The 25050-nt window shown below is 35.6% G+C and overlaps 1 protein-coding gene across 1 annotated transcript in view; it reads left to right on the forward strand.

Annotated features, from left to right (window-relative positions):
- The first annotated feature begins 2 nt into the window (after positions 1–2).
- Positions 3–25050, forward strand: part of ATM (ATM serine/threonine kinase) — a 57914-nt gene continuing 32866 nt past the window's right edge. The window contains exons 1-32 of the mRNA XM_054003610.1: positions 3–115; positions 1786–1886; positions 1972–2084; positions 3285–3430; positions 3851–4015; positions 4814–4979; positions 5258–5496; positions 6289–6452; positions 6691–6860; positions 7408–7779; positions 8314–8508; positions 8849–8944; positions 9444–9669; positions 9798–9929; positions 10640–10765; positions 10886–10975; positions 11913–12081; positions 12737–12936; positions 13481–13563; positions 13651–13806; positions 14266–14341; positions 14454–14584; positions 14954–15074; positions 16149–16325; positions 17105–17274; positions 17601–17847; positions 18419–18534; positions 19440–19566; positions 20777–20976; positions 22245–22419; positions 24011–24175; positions 24433–24565. Of these exons, the coding sequence (XP_053859585.1) occupies positions 1815–1886; positions 1972–2084; positions 3285–3430; positions 3851–4015; positions 4814–4979; positions 5258–5496; positions 6289–6452; positions 6691–6860; positions 7408–7779; positions 8314–8508; positions 8849–8944; positions 9444–9669; positions 9798–9929; positions 10640–10765; positions 10886–10975; positions 11913–12081; positions 12737–12936; positions 13481–13563; positions 13651–13806; positions 14266–14341; positions 14454–14584; positions 14954–15074; positions 16149–16325; positions 17105–17274; positions 17601–17847; positions 18419–18534; positions 19440–19566; positions 20777–20976; positions 22245–22419; positions 24011–24175; positions 24433–24565 (4918 nt within the window). The 5' untranslated portion in view covers positions 3–115; positions 1786–1814. The remainder of the gene's footprint in view (positions 116–1785; positions 1887–1971; positions 2085–3284; positions 3431–3850; positions 4016–4813; positions 4980–5257; positions 5497–6288; positions 6453–6690; positions 6861–7407; positions 7780–8313; positions 8509–8848; positions 8945–9443; positions 9670–9797; positions 9930–10639; positions 10766–10885; positions 10976–11912; positions 12082–12736; positions 12937–13480; positions 13564–13650; positions 13807–14265; positions 14342–14453; positions 14585–14953; positions 15075–16148; positions 16326–17104; positions 17275–17600; positions 17848–18418; positions 18535–19439; positions 19567–20776; positions 20977–22244; positions 22420–24010; positions 24176–24432; positions 24566–25050) is intronic.

Genomic DNA, 25050 nt, shown 5'->3' on the forward strand with positions numbered 1-25050 from the left:
GAACCCGCCGCGGCCGCTCATCCGCTTCCCGGTCCGCCCGTACTCGCTGCTTCCACACGTGAGCCCCGCTCCCGGCGGCGCGGAGCGGAGCGGGGCTGCGTGCTCCCCGGCCGAGGTGAGGGGCTGGGCCCGGGCGGGGCGGCCGCGGCCCCGGCTGTGGGTGCTGAGGGCCGGCTCGCGGGCTGCGGGCGCCGGCGCGGGGGGCGGCGGCCCGGCGTTGCCGGGGACCGGAGCTGCCGCTCGGCGCTGCGTTCGTGCCGGGGCATCTCGCAGCGCCTCAGCCAGCTCCTGTCTCCGCCATTCATGGTATTTGGTGCGCCTGCCTTCCCATGTGTCATTCATGTAGCGCGTGAAGGTGGCCGTCATGTGGTAGTTGGGAAACTGTGTAATCAGAAGAGAAGTAGTTCGTGGATTCATTCTTGGGAATTTTGCAATGCTGCTGTTATGGTTGTTGGCAGCAGACGACCCCTGTTGACCAGTTTGCGATTAAGCTCATCAGAAGCCACTGGTGTTTAAAAAGTTTATCAAGTCTGCTGGGTTGGGTTATTTTTTGTTCCGGTGCCCAACCAGAGAGGGACAGAGAATTGTTCATCACTGGCGCAGGCTCCCCGGGGAAGGGCTCACAGCGCCAACCTGCCGGAGTGCAAGAGCTGTTTGGACAACGCTTTTAGGCAAATGATGTAATTCTTGTGTCGTGCACAGGGCTAGGAATTGGACTTAGGGGATCCTTGTGTGTCCCTTCCAACTCAGGATATTCCATGGTTCTTGAATTTAGTAAAGGAACACTTAATTTAAATAAGTGCAGTTGTACAGTACAGGCAACCTTCACACTTAAAATGTATTATTTTTATACACATCTATCAGTCACTGAATCTCTGATCTTGCTTAGTTCCAGCCTGATCTTGATTGAAGCCAAAGGAAATAAATGCAGTCTAAAACAGTAGATATTTAAAGTTTTGCTTATTTAAATGGCTATTTTTATATTGTCATGTAAGCCCTCAAGATGCAGTGCTGTGCATCATGAATGCCTGTTCTCCCTTGCTTATTACATCCAGCAGCACGTGTTTGGAGTTACTTCCAGCTTGTGTGATCTGTCTTTTCCAAACAGGGTTTCTCTTGGGTCTGCTTTAAGGGTATAAAAATAGAAGCACAGGATTTAAATAGAATGTTGTGGTTGTGATCTGCAGCACTGTAATTTTATGTAATGCAAGGTCTAGCTAATTCCAATCTGTGTGGAAGAAGAAGCATACTTTTAAGTGATCACAGAAGGAAAAAGTTGGTTTTTCATATGACTGATACTTAATCATCCTTTGCCATGTTGAGTCCCTGGGGATTTGTCAATAGATAGAGCATACCTGTGAAAATGTACAATGTGAGAGAGCATTTTCCAAGTGCTGCCTTCTCCTGGCAGTATCAGGTTAAGAGAGCTACCGAAAGTTAGTGTCACTTGCCAGAGTGTATTTAGCTCTGTCATTCTTACTATCATTGTCCTCCCAATTGTCTGCCCAGCTCTACTCAGCATTCATAGAAAGGGAGGAAGTCAGAGTTATGTGATGGGGTTCTCTGCAGTTATTCTGTCACTGTTGTCTGTGGGAACAGATCACATTCTTGGCATGAAACAAGCATGCTTGAGTTTTCAACCAATAAGACTGACCCAGTCGCAAATGAGCTTTTCAGTGAAACATTGAACATCGTGGTTCTGTTTGATACTGGACTTTCAGTATACATTTTTTACTTGGCTGTGTGGTCAATAATTACTGTTTTATCCATTTCTTCTGTGTGCAGATACAAATGACTCTTCTTTAAGCTGAACCATGAGTCTTGCATTACACGATCTACTGGTCTGTTGTCGTCGCCTTGAAAATGAGAAAGCTGTGGAGCGAAGGGTAACAAGTTTTCTTTTGGGTAGTGTACCTCAAATAGCAATGAAGGGAATCATAAAAAAATATTCTTCTTGTAATACATTTTCAGAAGGAAATTGAAAATTTCAAGCGACTTCTCCGTGATTCTGAAACAGTTCTCCAGCTGGACCGGAATTCTGATTCTAAACAAGGAAAGCAACTCAACTGGGATGCTGTATTTAGGTAGTTTCTTGGTTTTGTTTGTGAATGGTCACAATTTTCTTGAATGGGACATCATTCTTTTGTTTGTTAGGCCTTTTTTAATGCTTATCTTTCTGTGTATTGATTTAGACTTCTTGTCGGCTTATAAACAAGTAATTACTTACCTTAGTCTCCAAAGGAAGTAAATTTAAAATGGCCAAAAGTGCCACACTTATCTCTTACAGAAAACTGCTAGGAAAATAATTAATTGGGTAGATTATTTTCCTTGCAAAAATAATAGTTACTTTCTTCTATGGAAAATTATTCTTGGCTTCTGATTTTCAATCTGTAGTTCTTATGTGGATTACAGGTAGCTTTAAGTTTCTTGTGCTGAATTCCTCAAGACGCAGTAGAAGGACTGTGGCATGTTTGTAGAGGCTAATCTTTGGTACAATCTGCTTCAGGTGTACTTTAAGATTGGACTAAGCATGAGTGTGATAAGTTCTTCAGCAGCTTCAGCCAGAGTTAACTTTCATTGTAAAAGTTCATGTGAATTATTACTTTTCATTGAATGGGTTCCTGCTTTCCATTATGGTTTTTTTTTTTAATCTGACAGCATTGGAATAGTTTTTGTTTCACAGGTATGCCAAAAGTTTTGTAAAAAGTACTTGATAAATTTTATATGTTGCTTTAGAGACAGTAATATATTAGCAATACACAGGAGGAATACAAAAATAGAGCCTCTAAACTGAATTCAAATAGAAGGCCAGAAAATCTATAGCAATTACAGTGACAAATACCATGAAAAATTCAATTTATTAGTAGATCTAAGACATAATCCATATATTAACTTTTTATTGGGAAAGCCTTCAAGGCTTTCCCAATAAAAGCAATGATAAGTACTTATTTTTATTTTGTTTTATAATGTTGCAGCATAAATAAAAATACTTAGCAATGCTTTTTTTTCCTAATAAGTTGTATGTTTAGCACTGTGCAAAGTTTAAAGGAAAGTTTGGTTCCTACTTCAAGTTGCTAAGGGTTATTTTTAAAACTTGCATTTCCTTTTATAGACTGTTTTCCAGTCATGCTTGGACTGTAGTGTATTTCACTTGGGTTTAGTCTTTGATAATTAGAATTGTGAGAAGAACAGGAACTGGCATTTTAGCCTAAACCAACATTTTCCTATTTTACTTCAGTCATAAATGAGCAGATCCTTGGTTAATCTCTCTTTTGTTTTTGAAGTGTCTTGCAGAAATGTTTCCAGAAAGAACTTAAAAACCTGCAGCTGACGAAACCAAATGCATCTGCTTCAACCCAAACTACAAGACAGAAAAAAATACAAGAAGTTGGAAGCTTGGTCAAATATTTCATCAGATGTGCTAATAAACGTCAGTAGTATGCGGTATCATATAGAGATACTGGTTTGGTTTGGTACTTTGCTTTCAACTTTGAATTTTAACTTTGAAGTTACCAATGTAGAGTTCATCATATTTGCTTCCAGATGTTTGCTATTTAAATATCTTAATGTGAATCCGTCACTTGTGCTCCTTATTTGTCCTTTTTGATGTTCACAGTGCCTTTTTCTAATTACTTAATATGTCTATAACTGATATTTCCTCCCACTGGTAATTTATATTTTAGAAACAGTTTAAGAAAATATTTCCCCATAGAACTGTTTCAGAACTGTAAGTTTGGTGGTTCTGTTGTTTTGGTTTTTTTAATTAGGTAACATTTACAAACAATTAATTACAGATTTATTTGGTAGAATTTGGGTTAATTAAATAATCTCATATTGTGTCTTCATATAGGAGGACCCAGACTGAAATGTCAGGAACTTCTGGTTTATGTGATGGAAATTATAAGAGATCCAATAAGTTGTGCTGCTTATGGTTCTGACTGTAGTAGTGTACTTCTAAAGGATATCCTCTCAGTAAGGAAATATTGGTGTGAGATATCCCAGCAGCAGTGGTCAGGTAACATTTTTGAGCCTACTTAGAAATGTCTTTTCCTTTTGTAGAAGCGTATTTTAGATGTGTTTTGATTTGTTTGATGTCCTGTTGTGTGAGGTAGTGCATAAAATATGGGGTAAAGCAGTGTCAGCTTCTGCAGGCTTACACTTGAAGTAAACAAAGCAACAAAGATTAGGAATTGATTTCTTGTTTTTCTTTCTGTGTACTGTTTGTCTATTGCTTGCTGAAGCATAAGTAATTCTGTACAGTCAGGTCATGTATGCATGGTCTGCACAGGTCACTGGAAGAGAACACAGGCATGGGGAGCCAGTGGGGGTTGCTGTGGGGTGGTTAGTTTCTTTAGGAGCATGGAAGTTAGCCGAGTCTACGTATGGGCAAAACCGGGAAGTGTGGCAGAAGAAATGTTGATATTAGATTGTAAGGAGCACAGTGAAATTTAGTTACTGAGGTGAGGCAAGGCTGAAGGCCATAAATCTAGAAGAAGTCAGACTTCAATCCATTAAGTGAAACAAGTTGCTTTTATTAAAGGATATAATCTTTGTAAAGATTACTATAACCTTTTCTAGTGATTCCACCTTAATGCTTGCTAATAACTCTTGGGCTACATTAGAGAGGTCAGCTTTTTTACTTATAAAATCAGAGATCTGTTGCTGTTGAAAGTAAGAACATGGATACTAGCTGCTGATCACAGACTGGTAGTCTCTGTATCTTTAATGCAATATTTTGTGTCAAGATTTTTTAATGTAATTCTCTGTAATATGTATGTTTATACTTACCTTTATTTTTTTAATACATTTGCAGACTTGCTGACCTTGTATGGCCATTTATACCTCAAATCTTCTGGGAGTATTAATAGAGTCTTAGTGGCTAGGATAATTCACACACTTACAAGAGGGTACTGCTTCCAGACTGATGGGTTGTGTTCTGACATGCTTGTCTTCTTTTCAAAAGCAATGCAGTCTGCAAGGTATGTTGCAAGTGCTTCTTTTGTATGCTAGAAAATAACTTACATTAAGTACTTGGGATTAGACTTCAGTAATAACAGGTAATACTTCTTCAGATATATTTTCTTCTGCCTTTGAATGTCAGTTAAGGAAGTTCTGTAAAATACTAATAACTTCTGCATTTGTTAGGCAAATACTATTCTGAATGTTGTTACTTGCTACTATTTACATTTAAACAATACTTACAAAAATAAATAAGATTACTTCTCTTGGAAGTTTGAGTGTTAGGTTTGTGTTACAGGCAGGAGAAGAATACTGCAGGCCTCGATCATATTGTTGGAGCAATGAATATCTTCTGCAACAAGTTTGCTGACAACTGTCGCATACGGATTTGCAAAGTAGGGGAAGAAATTTTGCCTACAGTGCTTTACATATGGACTCAGTATAGACCAAAGGATTCCCTAAAAGAATCAATAATTGAGTTATTTCGTCTCCAAGTTCATATTCATCATCCAAAGGGTGCAAAATCTCAGGGAAGAGGTATAATAAAAAACTTTTTTTTTTTTTTTTTTTTTTTTTTTTTTTTTTTTTTACCGCTGCATGTGATTTTTTAAATTATTGTGCCCACTCTAAATTTTGATACTGAGTCTTGGAAGCGTTAATGGTAGTGATGATTATTTGTCAGTAGTTTTAATCTACAGGTTAATTCTGAGTGAAAGTGAAAAGGAGTTTTCAAATTGTATCCACTAAGAGAGTATTAATTGTGTTAAGTCCTTTAAAGGTTGGGGCATCTTTTAATCAAAAGGCAGTTTCAATTGCTTAATGAAAATACCAAGTCTTTGGGGAAAAGAAATAATAATTTAGGTTGGGTTTAGATTGCCACATGTATTGGTGTCTTATCAGATCTGTTTAAACCCAGAATTTACTACTGTCAGTTGAGTCCGACTTAACGCTATAAAATGACTCAGAGAATATAACTCAGTAATTATGTTTGTCTATGTAGTTCTAGCATAGTTCTTTTTTTTTTTTTTTACTTTGTACAAATCTATCCATTACCTTTGACTGTATTCTTTCCAGTTAGATGAAGAATTGTTTATTAGAAACTTAATTCCTACCCTAATTACTTCTATATGCTTATTAAGTTCTCTCTTAACTTTTCCCCTTTTTTACTTTATTCATTCTAAAGTATAGAATTTGCTTTTCAGGCCTGCACTTGCTGAACTTTATTTGCCTTATTCAGATTTTGTCTGTATTTTTCATTGTCTGGGTAGGTTTATGTATTGTGTCAAGTGGGTGATACATGCTATCTTTTAATTGTTTTTGCATGTACAGGTGCATATGACTTAACAAAGTGGCAAAGCATCTTACATAACCTGTATGATCTGCTGGTGAATGAAATAAATCTCATCAGTAGCAGGGGGAAGTATTCTTCAGGCTCACGTAATATTGCTGTAAAGGAAAATTTAATTGAGTTAATGGCTGATATTTGTCATCAGGTAACCTTTTTATTTGAATATAAGATTGACTGTATAATTACTGAGCTGTATGTTTGGCTGAAGTATTCATACCTTTTATCTGTGATCTGTTGTGTTTGGTTAATTATGTACAGTTTAGAAATGCATTATACAGCATTTCACTAGTGTTTCTTGCTAGGCTATAAGTATTCCAGTTTTCTTGTAAAGACTGCTACTTTTTTTTTAAATTTGCATACTTCTAAATTTCTCTTTATGAAAGGTTTTTACAGAGGATACCAAAGTCCTTGAAATTACCCAGTCGTATGCTGTTTCACAAAGAGAGTCCAGTGAGAACACGGTGCCAAACAAGCGCAGGAGGATTGAGCTTGGCTGGGGGGTTATTCGAGACAATGTGCAAAGATCCCAGAAGGATTTTGATGTCATACCTTGGTAATAACATCTTTACATGAAAAAAGTATCACTCCAGACCTCTTTTTACATTTAACATTCTCCTGAATATGTTCTGCATTTAAGTTGGGTGTCTGGACATGCTGTGATTGTATATCTAAGCAGTGAACTTAGATTGTCAGAGCATGTGGGAGGTTGCTCTGAGCTGGCTGAGTTACGGTACAGTAACCATTAAGAGTTTGGCCGTTTTGGACTAGTTCACAGAGTTTTCTGTAATACCTGTCCTGAAAACTGTTCCAAGGCCTGGCTTCTTACCTTGGACCTTGATTGAAGGGTACTTGGTTTGCCACAAGGGACCTTTGAACTGTAAGAAACTATTAGTGATAGTGAGGCTAGATGAGCAGTATTTACAGGTGGAAATGGTAGAAATACTGAATCTTTAACTTTTGATAGTAAATAAATCAGCTCAATCCTGGAAAGTATAAATGAGAAATGCAATTGAAGAAGGCTTTGTTTGTTTGTTCATTTACTTCTGAAAATGCAAATTTCTGTATATTTGGTATTAATTGCTTCACTTTGTGTTTTCAAGGTTACAGATTACAAGTCAGCTCATATCCAAGTATCCCATGAGTATTCCTAGCAGTGAGCTGCCCACCTTGCTCAATGTCCTTCACCAGTTACTGCCTCAGCAGCGCCGAGGAGAAAGGACCCCATATGTGCTGAAGTGTCTCACAGAGGTAGCTTTGTGTCAAAACCAGAAAACTGATTTGAAGGGCACCCACAAGCTGGAGCTCCAGAGAACCTGGGCAAAGATCTGGACTCTTACCATTCGCAGCGTTAGCCTTCAGCAAATTGAAGTGGAGAGCTTTGGGTTGCTTGGAGCTATGATTCAAGGGAACCTTGTTGTAACAGATAAAGAACTCTGGAAGATATTTTCAGGACCTGCATGCAAACCTTCAAGGTAAAATGGAATCAAGAATAGTGTCTTGTGTCTGATTCATATTTCTCTTTACTGTACAAACAAAACCACTGTGTTACTCAATATTATTGTTGATGTGACTATATTTCTATTCAAGAACTGTACACATTTGTGTTCTAAGCATTTGAAACTATCATAAATATGTAAAAATACTGAAAGCAGAGGCAGAAGAGGCAAGCATCTTCACATTTATAATATCATAAAATTTAAAATGGACTAAAAATTTAAAGATCTAACAGACAAATATTGATTTTTTTGAAGTTAAGAAGCCTGTTTTCTTCTGAATTTTTATTCTGAAATAAGTACTCTGACATAGTCTTTAAGATAGGTAGGAAATGTCTGTAATAGCCAAGAAGAATGAAAATGCAAAGATTTTAATGAAGGAATAGACCAGTATGCATGCTTTTTAACTTGCTTATGTACTTGATGCTTCCTGAGCATGCAGAAGTACTCACTTTGCTTTAGAGTGCTAATCAACAAATACCACATGTTTTCCCCGTTTCATTTTTGTTGTAGTTCTGCTGTATGCTGTTTATCATTAGTGATGTCTGCCTACTCAGTGCCAGAAAATTTGGACATAGGAATGGAACAGAATATTTCTGAGAGAAATCTGGGTTCTGTGTTAAGGGAGGCAATAATAAAATGGCTCCTGTCCAGCAATTTGGAAGAAGAAATAGAAGAATGTGCAGAGTTGCCTCCTGTGCTCCTCAGGTAAAGTTTTTGTGGTATAATTTTACATGTAAGCTCACCCTGTAACACAAAAAATTCTGCAGGCAAAAACATATTATATTAATGCAGAATTCGGTTATATTAAAGCTTAAGCAGAGTCTGTCGTGTTTTTCAGCTTCCTGTAGAATGTCATTCTGGGGATATAATTTGGTTATCTGTCCATATCATGGCAGATAAGTGACCTATGCATTAAAAATCTTCAGTGAAAACTTAAATTTCATTGAAGATACCCTGTTAATCTGGTCAATGTTCGTGTGTGCTTCAGGAATCCCAAGAGTTTGTCTGATTGCAATAAAATACAAAAGTATTTTCTTTCTTACAGTGAATTTCCTCATCTTGTATTACAAAAAATTCTTGTGAGCCTTACAATGAAGAACTGCAGAGCCTCCATGATGTTTTTCCAAAATGAGGCTGAATGGTATGTTTTTAAATTAATCATTTTAGGTACTTAAGCTAGGAATACTGCTGCATCTTTCACCAATGCTTTGGACTATATCCAAAGTTTCTTCTTAATAAGACTAAAATGTGTGTAACTTGTTCAGATGCAAGATAAGACTTTCCTACTAGAAGTTGAAAATACTGGTTTCGGGGGCTTTGTGGATTTCTGCTGCAGCTGTGTCAAGTAGGCTGAGGTCAGGGATCCTAACACAAAGCAGATGCTGCTCCATAACTGCAGGAGAAAGTATGATCTGTGTGCAGCCTTCATGTTTCCTTACAGTTCAGCTAGAGCTAGAAAGGTATTGTCCATTCCACAGTGGAAGTCATGTTAGAAAGTAAAGGTCAACCAGGGTTTGGAAGCACAAAAAGGTAAAATATTTTATTTTGCTTTTGTATATTTCCTGTATTTAAATAATAGCATTTAAGACTTTTAAATTATATACTGGTTGCTAAAGTAAAAACTGTGTCTCTTCTTCAAGTGAACAACATGTGCAAGGGAAAGAAGAAAATAATTTTTCTCATGTTGAAGAGCTGTACCTGCAGACTACATTTGATGAAATGGATATTTTCACTAACTTTGGAGTAAATGTTGCAGATAAAAATGTGACTGGTTCAAGACTTGCCATCAACCAAAATCTTAGGGGAACACTGGAGAACTGCCTTTTAGCAATGTCAGAAAAGCTTTTAAGCAGTTGTGGTCCTAAGGTAAGTTAGAAATTGTTGTTACATCCTTACATTTGTGCTCCCAAACAATCTATTTCCAAGGCAAAGTGTATGGATTCTGTATTTTGTGGTGATGAACCGCTGGTATTTATACTGTATATTTGATTTAGTCTAGGGTTGTTGCTGCTGAGTACCTTGTGCGGTGTGTCAGTCTCTTGGTTGGTGTTCTGGGTTGCTATTGCTACACTGGTATTTTTAAAGAGGAGGATGCCTGTAAATCAGCATTGTTCCAGAATGCTAAGGTAAGCAGTAATGCATTTGGGACCTATTGAAAATTAAATAAGGCATTAAATATAAATTAATTAATAAAATTCTGTTTGTGTTGACGCGTTTTCAGAGCACAGATATCTCTTCAGAGAAAGGTAGCTTAGAGAGGTTTAAATATGTTTCTGCTGCTGAAAGAGGAGTTGCTGAAATTCTGTCAGCACACCAGCTCATGAGTTTTGCAGTGGAGATTATTCTAAATATTGATACATTTCTGAGTCACACCTTTGAAACAAGTGGAAGTCATGGACATGTAGACAGAGGACTAATTACAGGATAACAAGTCCTTTCATTTTTAGGTCTTTTATTCAGGAATTTAAGATAATTTGATGGTTCAAACCAGTATGAAGACAGCTATTGCTATTATTTTTATTATTAGTACTATCTGAGGTGGTTCCTGGCTTAAATACAGAAACCCAAACCTTACACTTGATGGAGATGTGCTGTATTTTTCTTTTGTGATGAAAATATTAGTGTTTCAAGCACGCCTAAGCCATGGTTTTGTCACTACTTGAGTAAAATGAGCACAACAAATATCACAGAAAAAAAAGTGGATTCATTGATGCACACTATGGATATCAAAGCTGTATGAATGAGAACCATTACCTTTTGTCTTTATGTGTGTAATGTGTAGGTGCCAATGTATAGGTGTCACTGAGGTTTTCTAACCGTGTTGTATTTTTACTAGTCTCTCATTCATTATGCCGGAGAACCCATTTCCCAATCTAAAAACAGACTGAATGAAGATACCCAGATCAACACACTGAGGACTTTGATAATGCAGTGTACAAAATGTTTGTGCAATTGTACCAAGGTAAAGTTTATAAAGGAGTTTAAATTTCTTTCTTCATTAATGAGATCAGGAAATTGAGTATCATACCTTTAATTCCTGAAAAAAAAAATTAACCTATCTGTACCTCTTGCTTCCTTACAGAACAGTGCTAATAAGATGCTATCTAATCTATTCCTGCGTTTGTTAACATCAAAATTTATGAACGATCTGATAGATATTTGCAAGAATCTGGTAAGTACATTCTCTTTGTTTCTGAATGCAGTGCTCTTCTGTGAGGGCATTGTTTTTACAGCACAATAATCTGGAGGCAAACCAAACGAGATACATATTACTGAAAAAAATAAATTGAAATTCATTGTGTTTTGTAGAGAACTCCTAACCGGAAACATTTCTGTTTAGCATTTGAACACAGGCTTAGGGTAAAAAGAAGAGCAGATGGATAACATTTGATCAAGGTTAGCATTCCAGCTCTCATTAAAAAACAAATTTCTGCTGTTTTTCATGGTTTTAATACTTTCTTGCAGCAGAAGTATATACAAAAGAATTCTATACCAGTAGATAGGTAATGTTAATGCACTTGTAAAGGAGCGGGGTTTCTTGTGTTTATTATTAAATCTTACTGTAAATTGCTCCTTTCCCACTGGGAAAAGCAGAAGTGTGGCACATCACTGTGTTTAGCACAATTCTTAAAACTTCTCTTTGGCACATGGTGCTGTAGTCAGGTCTGGGTAGGCAAATTTTCAGGTGAGGAAGAGCTGGGGGTTTTGCCATGTGTTAACTTGTCATCTGGTAGGGAAAGTGGTAATTAGTTTGCCCTCAGAAAATCACATGCCTCCTTTTCATTTCTCTATAGTTAAGAAGTATGGTGAGAAGTTGGTGAGTCTTACAGAGAGAGCTGTTTCTTAAAAACTAACACTGTCCTTGGCAGAATCTAAAACGCAGAGATCAGTATCTGTCCAAGGAAGCTTCTATCCTAAAGGGAATAAATAAGACAATGTATAGAAAACAGGTTTATAACAAGCGATGAAATTCATCAATTCTGTGTCACCCTTACTGTCTTCATCGGTTCTAGTTCACTGGAAAACTGCAGAGTCTCTCCTTGTGCTATATCTGTGGTGTTTCTTCTGTCCCTAAAAACAACTTTAAAAGGCTGTGGTGTTTTTGTCAGATGACAGTTACTGGAAAGCCAAGTGTACTGGGAGAAGTGGATCTCAGGAATGATCCTGAGGAGAGTATAATGGAAGTAGATAACGAGGCATCTGATGGTTTGTTTGATGATCATTCAGTGACTGACATCAGTGATACAAATGAATCTGGTGACATGCAAACTGTAACAGGTAAGTCTTTTCTATCTCCAAACTACTTCCAAAAGCTTGTTTTTGCAAATACCTCTTTGCTTGAAAGTTACTAAGGTACAAAATTGTGCTGCATTATTAGTAGTTGAAGCAGGTAGTGGTTGAACCAGGTACTTTCTAAGCAGTAATAATTTTCATCAGTGTTTTAAAGATGTTAATGAAGTGTTCGAGCTTATTTAGAAAGGAGTAGTTTATTTTTAATTTTATAAATCAAATAAGGCAAGAAGACACACTTAACTTTTTCAGGGTCAGACAGAAGTTTTGGCATAGAAAAGACTAGAAAATGTGTTTGTAGAATACTTGTCTCTCATTAGATTGTTCTTCATTATCTTAAAAAGAGTCCTATTTAGCTTTTCTCCTTCTGATCAATAATTCTTGACACTGTATCTGGACCTTCAGAGGGACAGGAGCATAAATCTGTCTGTTTATTCCTGTTAGGAGCTACAAGTACTGATGTTACCTTTTGTTTTAAATTCCTATTTAAAATGCGCTAGCTGCTCAATAACAAATGAACATAAAGGTTGCTTGTACTCTATCTTTTTTGAGAACTTATATTAGTTTTGCAAAGACTTAAAATGTTACCACCTCTTCTATTGCCTTTGGAGAAGCATTTCTTACATGAAAATCTTACTTCCAGGTGCTTTGAGCCCATTAGCTGAAGAACAGTTGACAAAGCAGGATTTACTTCTCCTTGAAATTGTGAGGTTCCTGTGTATTTGTGTAACTACAGTCCCAGTTCAGACACTGAGCTTCCGAGCCTCTGATATTCGGAGGAGGCTGTTAATGCTGACTGAAGGCAGTGTCTTTGACAGCACTAAGCCACTGCATCTGCACATGGTGAGTATGAGGGGTTTTTACAGCAGACCCACCTCTGTAATTGTAGTGTTACTAAATTTGCATAGTCTTCTCGATTACGCATTGTCTTTCTCCTATCATCAGTCCCCTTGGAAGACTTAAAATGGCTACATTTTGTGTTTTTAAAGTGTGCTGTAGACAGGAAAACAGCAGTTTGAATTTGTAAGCCAGAAAAATGAAGAGTTGAGAAAAATATCTATCTTGCCTTTATAATTAATTATTTGTAAAAGAACTAGAAATAGTCTCTGCAGTAGAATAATATCTGTGGCTTAGTTTACAAAGGATATTTTTTTTACTGCCAGAACTAAAAGTTTGATGATCTGTATTACTGCATGTTGGTGTTTGCATGAAAAGATGACCAGTCTAACTGCAAATGCTTATGATAGGTGTCTTCCTGCATGGTTTTGTGTAAGACTTAACAAAAAAATTCCTAATTCTTCTTTTTGACTACTTATTTTTCCAAGTACTATTTATCATTTTAGTTTTGTTTGGGTTTTTTATTCCATTTGGGTTTTTTATTCCACAGTACTTGATCCTGTTGAAGGAGCTCCCTACTGAAGAACACTTCTTGCCTGCAGTCGATGTTGATATGCTTCTTAAGCCTCTTTCGTAAGAAAGAAACTACTCAGCATGTTTTACATCTATTTCAGGGGATTTGATGGCTTTTTCAAGATATTTTTTCTTTTTTCTTTACAGTACTGTGTGTTCTTTGTATCGTCGAGATCAAGAAGTTTGTAAAGTAATCCTAAATAGTTTGCTCCCTTTAGCAGCAGGGTTGGCCCACTTCAAAGAACCTGCTGAAGAGGCAGGGAATGCCAAAGGACAGTTTCTGACAGTTGTTGGAGCCTTCTGGTATGTTATTTAATGCAGGAGTCTGTTGGTCATAAAATTTTTGATTTTTGGTTTTTATGTTTGCTATCAGCAAGAAGACTGTAGTGCTGCTGTGTCTCTTGCTAGTTTTGTGTATTGTGGAATCTTTATGCAGCATTTAACTTTTCAGATTTTGTTTGTCATTCTATATTTGTAGTAAAAAATTAATCCTTAAGGTAGTACCAGAATAATAAACATTACACTGCTGTATATAAACAAAGACTGATTCTATGCTGAATTGCATCAGTAGTTATGACAAGGGCTGAACTTCAGCAACCCAAAAAGAATATTGTTTGCAATTACCAATAAAAATGTCAAATCCTCCCAAACATGCCCATGGAGCACAAAAGAGTCAACTGTGAGCAGCAGAAACTAACTTGCTAGACTGTTTCTCAAAACTGTGGTCAACTTTTTCTGTTAATCGAGTATTCCTTGTTTTAGGCATTTATCTCAAGGAGGGAAATGCATGGCATCAGTAAGAGTGGCCCTTTTAAATTGCATGAAAACCCTGCTTGAGGTAATCCCAGATTTTCTGACATTCATTAGCATACTAAATATTTAAGATGTACTTAAAAACAGTGTATAAATATCTTCTGCACGTTTTTAATCACAATATTAATTTTCTTCAGGTTGATCCTCATTGCAAGTGGGCAATCCTTAACGTGAAAAATGAAGATCTACCTGTGAGTGATGCTTTCCCACATTTCCTTGCAGACAGTCACCATCAAGTTCGAATTCTTGCTGCAAAGTCAATTACCAGGTGATAATGTAGATATTTTTTCTGTTTGTAAGATTAAGGCTTAATTTCCATTAACTGGATGTCACTTCTGCTACTGCATAGCCGCTCTTTTTGATACTTCTGGAACTACAATTTTGTCAGAATATAAAAGCCTATCAAATTTTGTTGAAGTGTTCCAACTTTGCATTTGAATTATTCTGTGATGTGAGAGATCAATATATAGAGAGAAACTGCTCTGTAAGAAAATAAAGAAAAATCTATATAAGGCAATTAAGACAAAAATAATTATATTCAGAAAATCAGAATCATATTGGTATGCACAACATACCAGTATGCACAACATACAGTAATTCTGTAGTGTTATGCTAATAATTATTGTTCTTTTTTAAGTTTGTTTCAAGATGTGAAACAGAGAGATTCTTCTGGAATGTCAAGACCTCTTCCCCTGAAGCTTCAGCAAAAGGCTTTTGAGAATGCATACCTCAGAGTTCAGGAAGGAATGAGCAATCTGGTACCAATATCTTGTCATTAGTTTTGATCTTTTGAATAAAATTACAAGATTATGTTTAGTTTTCTGAAAATATTAATTCTTCTGGACTTCTGATAATCTGAGCTTGTAAAACAAAGTGATAGTCAGGGAATTCGTTTCATATCCAGTCACTCATGGTTTTGCCCGCATTAGAAGTTTGTGAATTTGTAAACTGTATGTTTCAGACTGCTCTTCTTTATCATACTGTTTGTTGTTGCCAGGTTCAGTGCTGTAACACTTAGGAATCGTAGAAAAATTTAGCCTCAATAATCTAGAAAACATATAAATAATGAATAAGGAGCGGTGTAAATTAAATAATGTATTTACACAGTATTAAACCAGATATGTAAACTTGGGAAAGATCATGTTTCCAGTGGTGTTAGAGCAGTGGTTTTCACAAAACTGAGATTTGCGTAAAAATTTGAACTATTCAGAAGAAGCTTCAAGTGAAGGAAAAGTTACACTTCAGTGCAGTGACTGGAAATACAACAGTGTGATGTAGTATTGTGGAATTTCTTAATTTTTCTTTTAGTGTCTTTGACTTTTCCTCCTTCCTTGCTACCATGTTAAGTCATCTGCTTCATCTACATTTTTCCTTTTTTTCTGTCATGCTGTTACCTACCTGCATGTCATCTCTCACCCCTTTGTCTGCTGCAGCTTTGCTGCTGAGGCCTCATGTCTCTGTCATCTTTTTCATCCCTCTGTACTGTCACCTCCAGCTCTTTGTCATCATCTGATTTCTGTGTTGCTTTAAGTCCTTGTTCTGTCCCCTCAGCTTGGTGGTGTCTGTTAGCTTTTCCCCTTTCACTGCTGTTTCTTGTAACTTATGCTTAAACTCATCACTTGTCAACACAATACCTTAACAGGGGGAGAACTGCATTTAAATAGCAAGGCAGTTCTTCCCTATATGCCTCAAGGAGTAAAAAAAGGAGACTTGACTTGTTCAGCACTATTTATGTCAATGCCCTTAATTTTAAATTATTCATGCGGATTCATTAACTAGGAAATTGCTTTAACAGAATATTTGCTCAAGGTCTTCATGATTTCTTATTGAAGCTCAGGGGTGATGCAAGTCCTGAAGATCTTTTGGACAAACAGACTAATGGAAAAGCAGTTTTGCTGATGCTTATAACCATGGTTCTGTGCTGCAGCCCGGTCTGTGAAAAGCAAGCTCTGTTTGCTATTTGCCAGTCTGTGAAAGAGAATGGATTAGAGCCTCATCTTGTGAAAAAGGCAAGTCTGACATTTCATTTGATATTTAGGTAATAAATTAAGGTTAGGTTAAGATTGGAAGACTGCAAGATGTTTTGCTCAGTATTGAAATTTGTTAAGTATTGTAAAGATATAACTAATGTGGTACTTACATTACTGAATTAATTTGTCTTTATATTTAATGACTTACATAGAAATAATGAAATCATGAAAAGCAATTTTAATTGTAAATTTTGTATGTTCAAAGCCCAGATCTGAAATGCAAATAGACTTTTACGTTGAATATTGCAGCTCTAATTTTAAAAAATCATTCTGTCCAGAGGAAGCAAGTTTTTTACGTGGAAAATATGTAAAATAAATGCAGTGTATTGGAAGATGGTATGTGTCTTGTGGAATTCTGTTTTGAAGTTCACAAGGGTGTACTGAAATGATTGCTGTTTTACACTTCAGCCTTTCATGCCAGTAATTTTTTAAGTGCACATGTTCCTTTTATCCTTTCTTTCTATTCACTGCTTCCTGTTTTTGCACACAGTCTGTACCCTGCAAAATGGGTATTGGCCATCCTTTCTTAATTCTTATGAGTTAGTTGTAGTTCCTTGATTGCACACTTCTGAGATATGACAATACAAATAATAAAATGGCTTATGCTAAACAGGGGCTGAATTACACAAATATTCATTAAAAGGCTGGAGGGTACACATGGAGGTGTAATATTGTCAGTTTGCCATAATACCATGTACTCTCTGTGCTATTTTTAATTCTAATTTTATTTTAATGCATTACTAATTCATGCATTTCAGGTTTTGAAAAAAGTGTCTGACATTTTTGGCTATAAAAGTATAGAAGACTTCATGACATCACATTTAGACTATTTGGTGATGGAGTGGCTGAAAATAAATGACACTGGATATAGCCTGTCTGCTTTTCCTTATGTTCTTCTGAACTATACTAGCCTTGAGGAGTTCTACAGGTAAGTTTGCTATATGATTAAAATATTATTTAGATTTTTATGTACAATCATGACGCAGGGTCTCAAATTGCTACATGTAGTAATGCATCAGGATTTTGTTGTAAGGTGATGTATTGAGAACTTTTGAAATGTATTCCAAGCATCATGTGTGTTACATTTATGCAGGTAAGATTTTCTTTTTTTTTGTGTGTGTGTAGCAGTAGCTAAACAATGATTGGAAGTTTAGTTATACAGTAGAGAAATGGTATTTACTATATGTTGCTCAAGGTTTTTTTAAAAAGTATTTTTAAATAAGGGCATTTTGGAAATGTATTTACTACATGTAGGTCTTGTTACAAAGTTTTGGTTCCACACCTGGTGATTAGAAGTCAGTTTGAAGATGTGAAATCACTTGCCAACAAGATTGAGAAGGACTGGAGACAAGTTCTGGCAGACTGCTTTCCAAAGTTACTTGTCAATATCCTCCCATACTTTGCCTATCAAAGCCACGAAAAGAGTGAAGTAGCAGAGCAAAGAGAAATGGCTTCTAAAGTCTATGACATGCTTAAGGATGAAAACTGCTTAGGAAAACAGGTATCCATTTCAAATGTGTAAATTGAGTTCTATGGTGTTTAACAGACCAGAAAGAAAAATTTATATATTATGTAAATAGTTCAAATTTATAGGTGCAAAAGTAATATTTTATTAAATTCAAACCAGACGAATTTTTATCGCAAGGATTTCAAGGAGCTGTTCAATAGAAACTTTCAAGCAGAAAGCATAATTTTTTTCGTAATGCAATAAATTTTTTTTACCATTCATTGTACAGCCCTGAGTTTCTCTGTTGTATATCTGTCACATTTTCCTCTTAAAATATTTTGTTAATGCTTTATGAGGAGCCATCTTCTCTAGAGGCAGACTCTATGTTCAGAACTAGTAGTAAAGTGAAACTTCTTTTTTTTCTATATACTGTAGGAAAGCAGATTGTTCTACCTGTGACTGCCATAGAGAAGCTTAACCAGGCTTAATTGATGAATGAATTGTATGTCATGGATGGTGGAACAAGTAGAGTATCTAGACTAGAAAAAGGCTTTCTCAGAAGTCAAAGAAATAATTCTGGCTGAAATATCCTTTTCTAATTAAAATGCTATTTTTCTTCTTGTAGCAAATGGACAATTTATCTCACAGTAACTTGCCAGAGATTGTGGTTGAACTGCTGATGACTTTACATGAACCAGCTGGTATCACAGTGGAAGGGTCTCATCTAAGTAAATACATAAGGTATGTACTTGCAGATTTTCTAAATGCTGAGTGTGTTTGTATAACATTGTGCATTAAAATGTGCCCTTCAGGCATAAGAAGAGGTGACCCTGAAGCTGAGAGGGTTTATTTTTATTAGAAATAGCCTAGTGCCATAAATATCTTAATGTTTATTTTAGTCTTTAGTCTTTTTTGTCCTAAAATATCCCTATTTGCATAATAATTTTCCAGATTTTTATGTTCAGATACAAACTTTTTGGAAAAACACTGCATTTTGTAAAGTTCTTGAAGAAGATACCTTTATTGTAAAAATTGTAAGTTGAAAGAATCCAAAACATTTCTCTGAAAATCTGCCAAAAGTTGTATTTTAGATTAGAGAATTTAAGAGCTCTTCAAAGAATTTTTTTGCAGTGAGTTTATTAACTGTGGTGTCTGCTTGTAAACAAAGCTCTTCTTTTTAAGAAGGAAATGGTAAGAATAAGAGTGATGAAATTTAGTTTATGTGCTTTTGTTACTACCATGATGCATTTCTTGTCTTTTTGAGGTCACAGAAAATTTCACTACCCTGCTTTTCCTCAACTAAATTTTTCCCACAATTACAAAATATAGATTTACCCATAAATTGTAACTAGATTTTTGTGCTAAGTACCTTAGGTGAGACAAATGTATGGGCTTTTAACAATACGATCTTTCAAAAATATGTAAAAGAATGTTATGAAAGTACCGTTTTGAAAGCTACCATACAGGAACAAAAAGCAGCTACAAAATAAGAAGCATGTCACTTTTCTGAATGCTTTTGATGCTTCTTACTGAAAGCAGATATTTTCTAGGAATTAATGTGTTTATTCATTAAGACTTATTGTATTAAATACAAGTGGTTTGACTTTTGAGAAAAAAAAATATAAATATCTTTTTTATTCATTTAGAGAACTGGATCCTGCTCCTAATCCTCCTCATTTTCCATCTTACGTGATTAAGGCAACCTTGGACTATATTAGCAACTGTCATAAAAGCAAATTAAAAAGTATTGTAGCAGTTCTTTCTAAAAGCCCTGTAAGTATGATGATGTATGATGTAAGAAAATGATTTTTTTTTTTTTTTTTCCCTGTAGAATGCAAAATTTCAATTATGGGTTCCCTTCAGTTAAATTAGACATTTTCATCATTTCTCTGTGTAGAAAATAAACAACCTTAGACCCTTTTCTATTCATTTCTTTGCCTTTTGAAGTGGAAGATGTCCTAAATTCAGGGACAGAGTTATGTGCATTATATAATTATATTACTTCATTAATTATTATATTATGTATGTAATATGTCTTATATAACTGTAATTATGTGAATTATATAATGCATATAAAGTAGAGGAGATTATTTTAAAGGTTGAGGAAAATCTCTGTGTATCCGGCACAGTTTAGAATGTGTCATAATTGTCACATGTCTGAAGAATGTTCTAAAATAATTATGTTGGGTAAATTTTAACTAAATACAGCCTACAATTAAAATATAAAATTTACTTACTTTTACTGACAAAGTGAAATTTTATACTTAGGGGTATTTTTTGACACTTGATTTTCATTTGTTAAAGGTAAATATGAAGACATAGGAAATTTTACAGCCTTATAAATCATAAACATATTAAAGTCTTCTAAGTTTGTTCCTTGGAAACATATCTGTTTAAAGTTATGCTGGTTTATTGCATATGTTGTCAACAACTTCTTTGCCTACCTATAAATACTCTAAAAATAGGAAAAAAACTTTTCTAAACCATGTTTTATTTTTGAGTGTAAAAGTTAATATTGCCAGCCAGTGGAGTAAGTTTTTTAAAATGTTACACAACCTGCCTAGTGTTTTTTAAGTTTACAGTTTTAAGAGTTACAACCTGAACAGCTGTGTTCTGTGAAATAGTGCATCTTACACACATGAACATTATTTTTGAAAAAATATAGGTTGAATTCTCACCTGATGTTTTCATGGGTTTTAGTTAATGTTTCTCTGTTGACAGACATTGCCATAACTCTTTGGCTTTCCGAAAAATGTGCATAGCATTTCTCATGTGGGGGGAATGAAGAAAGGAAAATTAAGAGGTTATATAGCTTATAGTCCTGTTTGGAGAATTGGTTTCTCTGTAGGCCATTTGTTTGTTTAAAGCAGTAAAAATAATGGAGCTTTTTTGCCTGTTTTAGGTTTTAAGTTTTTGGAGTTTTTTCTTCATATCTGTATTGACTTTATGAATAATTTTTTACTCATATTTTATTCATTTTTAGGATTCATTCCAGAAAATCCTTCTAGCTCTCTGTAAGCATGCATCAGATACAAAAAACATGTATAAAAACCACAGAGTTCTTATAATCTATCACTTGTTTGTGGGCCTGTTACTTAAAGAGATCAAAGACAGTTTAGGAGGAGCCTGGGCTTTCGTCCTCCGAGATGTAATTTACACCCTGATTCACCACATCAACAGCAGGTAAACAAAGTAATTATCTCTAGTTCTTCCTCTCTGTGCTCCCTTGCTCCTGTAACCTTACATTCTGATATTGCTAGCAGATGTTAATTAATCTGTCAAATTAATTATAAATTGCTAAAATTAAAAATTAAGTTGCTATTCTTTTATAATTTCAAAATTTAATCATTGAACTCTTACTAAAATATGGAATGTTTTGTGCTAGCCTTGTATTTAGATTTTTGCTGTATTGCAGGTTTTGTATCTGTAATAGGCTATCAAATTGTAGAAATAAGCAGTGTTAGGAGATTTTGATGACAGAATGTTTAGAAATTTAAAGCATATGGGAGAAAAATTAAAAATGTGGAGTTAAGTGCAAAGTAAGTGCATGTCAAATAAAATGTGCTTATTGAATGTTGACATTTACATTCTCACCACTAAGTACCTATAGCAAAGTGAGAATTGTACACATTTTCTTAGCTTGCCTTCGGATTGAGAAAACTGGTCCTTCATCAGGTTAAAATTTAAGTGGAACTCTTAACTTTTGCATAAGAAGATGAGAGATAATTTCTTGCTTGAGCTTAAACTTGGGGTTTCCCAAACAGTTATTTGCCTACATATCTCTGAGTTTATGTATAAATTGATTTCTTGGCTGGTTTGAAGCATTTCATACCCTGAGATGTTGAAGAGATGTGTGGATTTTATAGTAAATGCCATTATTATGGCATTATTATTCTTACGTTGAACGCTCAGTTGGGGCAGGGGCTGCTGATGCACTGGAGAGCAACACTTCTTTCAGAGGGATCTCAGAATTCAGCTCAATAAAACCCTGAGAACCTGATCTGAATTTGAAGCTGGCACTGCTTAAGGGAGGAAGCTGCACTACATAGTCTCCAGGTGTCCTTTATAACCTAAATTTTTTAACTAATGGTCATTTTAGGTACAGGAGGATTCAGAGAGCATGTTTTCCATTTTTTTCTGTTTCTGTCAAGATTGTCTTGACAAATAATAATCTAAATCCCTTCTGGGGATTTAATTTTCTTTTTGGTGTATATTTTTTAACACAATTTTATTTAATTTTCCAAAGTGAGCTGTCAAATTCACTGTGTTTCAGTTTCTCTCTGTCTCCTGAGCTAAGTCTTTAGAGCTGATTCATTGAGTTGATAAATTTTAAAGTTTAGAGTCAATTTGTCCTGACTTTTTTCCCTTATTATTCCTTGATGTATAAAGTGTTGACACTTGAGACAGTGCCAATTTGTATTTCTTTAATTCCACTTTGTTTCCTCTGACAGACCCATCGTAATCAGAGACATATCCATGCGCAGCTTTTCTCTCTGCTGTGATCTTCTGCATCATGTTTGCCACACAGCAGTTACATGTTGCAGCGATGCTCTGGAGACCCACCTTCGTGTTGTTGTAGGAACCCTGATACCTCTTGCCATGGACCAGTCTCAGATTCAGGAACAGGTAGTTTTGTGATGCTGCTTATGCCTTACCTGTTAGTTTTCCAGTTCATGTTCACTGTTCTAAAGGCTTCATCTGTACTTGTGTTCAATTTTAATTCCTTTATCCTATGCATTGGAGATTTATATAAAACCTATTATTTTGGATGTAACACTATGCCTTTAATTTTTTTAAATGCAACTTCACTTCTGGTACTACTGTTTTGCCAAACAGCACATCAAGCAGCTAAGCAACTCCTTAAAATACTCTGATGATTTAATGGGAAATATGATGAAGACCTTTGGTACAAGGTGTCTAAAGGACAAAAAGAAAATACATTCAGAGAATAGATTTCAGTAGTTTACCTATTAATTTAATAGATGATAGTTTTAAAAAAAATATAGCACATAGTCTTAAAAGGGAAACAAAGCAGTTTCTGTGGTGTGACAAGCATTGTTCCCCTTCTAGTGTTGCTTTTTATGTGCACTCTGCTGGGGGTGAAAATACAAGAGGATTCAGAGATTTACAATTAGTAGCTGTAGGTCAGAAGAGTGTGCCTGTTGCACTTCAGTCCTCATGTTGCCTTCTGGCTTAATCTGATCCCATTGTACTGTTGGCATCTGCATGGTTGCACTGCAGCCCTTTGCTCTCCTCCTCCTTGTACTTCCAGTTCGGCTGGAGGGCTGTGCCGACCCAGCTGAAAATAGCCTGGCAGTCTTGTTTCACAGCTTCATGATTGTGATCAGATTTACAATATGTCTGTGTAAACAGTTGCACATGCACATCTGCAAGGGCCACGTGTCAGGATATCCTTGGGCAGGAATAAAGTGGGGAGGACAGAAATTTCTCTGAATTGAATTGGAACTGATGTCAAATGTGAAACCTTCTCATATCATACTCCGGCAGGGATGCCCACCCTCTAGTGATCACTTTTCGGTTTCTTCTTTTTTGTTTTTTCTTCTAGCATTGATAGGAGGCTAGTTGATAATTTTCAGGGAAATGCAAGTCTTCAAATAAAACTGCTCATCATTTAGATTTAAAACTCCTCAAAGGTGCTTGGATTGAATATCCAGTTGCATTGATTTTTAAGTAAAGCATAAAAGCAATGTTTTTCCAAAGAAAGTGTGGTACCTCTTTGACATTTATTCAAGTTGTAGATATGTTGTTGTACAAATTCTGCCATAGTTTAGTGATTTGGGTAGTAAGGTATGATATATAGGTGTTTGACTAAATTCCAAATTACCAGCACTTTATTGAGTACATTAAAGTCATAATGACACCAGAACTGCTTGGGTGCAGTGTGTTGTTAAATCATTGTGAATATCATAGAGATTATATTGGCCAGCATTTGAAATCAGCTTCATCAAAAGACAGAACAAAACAGCAGGCTGGGATAATAAAAGCTTTATTTCTGTTTGGGAGGAGGAAGAGCAAAAATGCCCCACCATTTTAGAATATATTTGTGATTTCCCCAAGCCTCTAAACATCTTACAACTTTTAACAGTGTAAGTAAATTATCTTTCTAGTTTTATGAAACTTAGAGAAATACAATATTTATAACCTGAATAAGAAATACGGCTCAAATGAATGGTTTTCATTTACTTTTTATGTTCAGGTCCTAGGCTTGTTGAAGTACCTGGTGATAGATAATAAGGATAATGAAAGTCTGTACCAAGCAATCAAGTGCTTAGATCCTTTTCCTGAATACCCAGCTTTTAAAGATTTGAGAGCAACTCAACAGAAAATAAAATACAGTAAAGGACCATATTCTCTTTTGGAGGTAATTACATTTTAAAATACATCTCACAGCATAGTATTTTTTTGTAATGCAAACTTTCCACAGAAGAATAATTTTCTTAACTACACTTCAAGTTTAAATGAGACATGGATTCTTTTTATTGCTGATTTCAGCCATGGAGATACTTGTAGGTCTCCATTTTTACTTTGCATCCACATTGTGAACTTGCTTAGAGCCATTTCTTTACCTAAAACCTTTATTTGTATGCTGTGTGTGCTTAATACAGTGTTGTTTTGCAGGAAATTAATCACTTTCTCTCGGTTGGGGTTTGTGATTCACTGCCCTTAACACGGCTTGAAGGACTGTATGATTTACGCAAAAAGTTGGAACAGTATAAAGATCAGATGAAGGATCTCCTGAAAATTTTCCAGGGTACTGATATCTGATTATGTGTTTTATTTCTTTTCTACCTGGTTTTAAGTGTTTAATGATGTACCCTATTCTAATTTGACATGGAAATTTTTTTTTGTATGTTTAACAATGTAATCATATTATAATTTGACACGCAGAGTAGATTGACATTTATGATTCATAATCATAAATATCAAAAAGCATCAAAAATATCTTTAGCAAAGTGAATAATAAATAAGTAAATGAGATGCGACATGGCAGAGAGGATAAAATACCCTTCAAGCATTTGGCATGGGTCATGTATGGTTGTGAGGGACCAGGATAATGTAGAAGTAAATTGACTTGTGGTTGCTTAATGTGTTTTCTTGTATAGGAATCTCGCTCCTCTTTTAGATGAAATGAAGCTTCAATTTATTAAAGGCATGTTAGAAAGTAGAACTCTCAGAACAAATAGTAGGATTTAGTTTAGTTGAATTTTGACACGTGCCAAGATTGTGTTTTTGCCC

This window comes from Vidua macroura, chromosome 2, assembly GCF_024509145.1.
Source record: "Vidua macroura isolate BioBank_ID:100142 chromosome 2, ASM2450914v1, whole genome shotgun sequence".
Taxonomy (NCBI): Eukaryota; Metazoa; Chordata; class Aves; order Passeriformes; family Viduidae; genus Vidua; species Vidua macroura.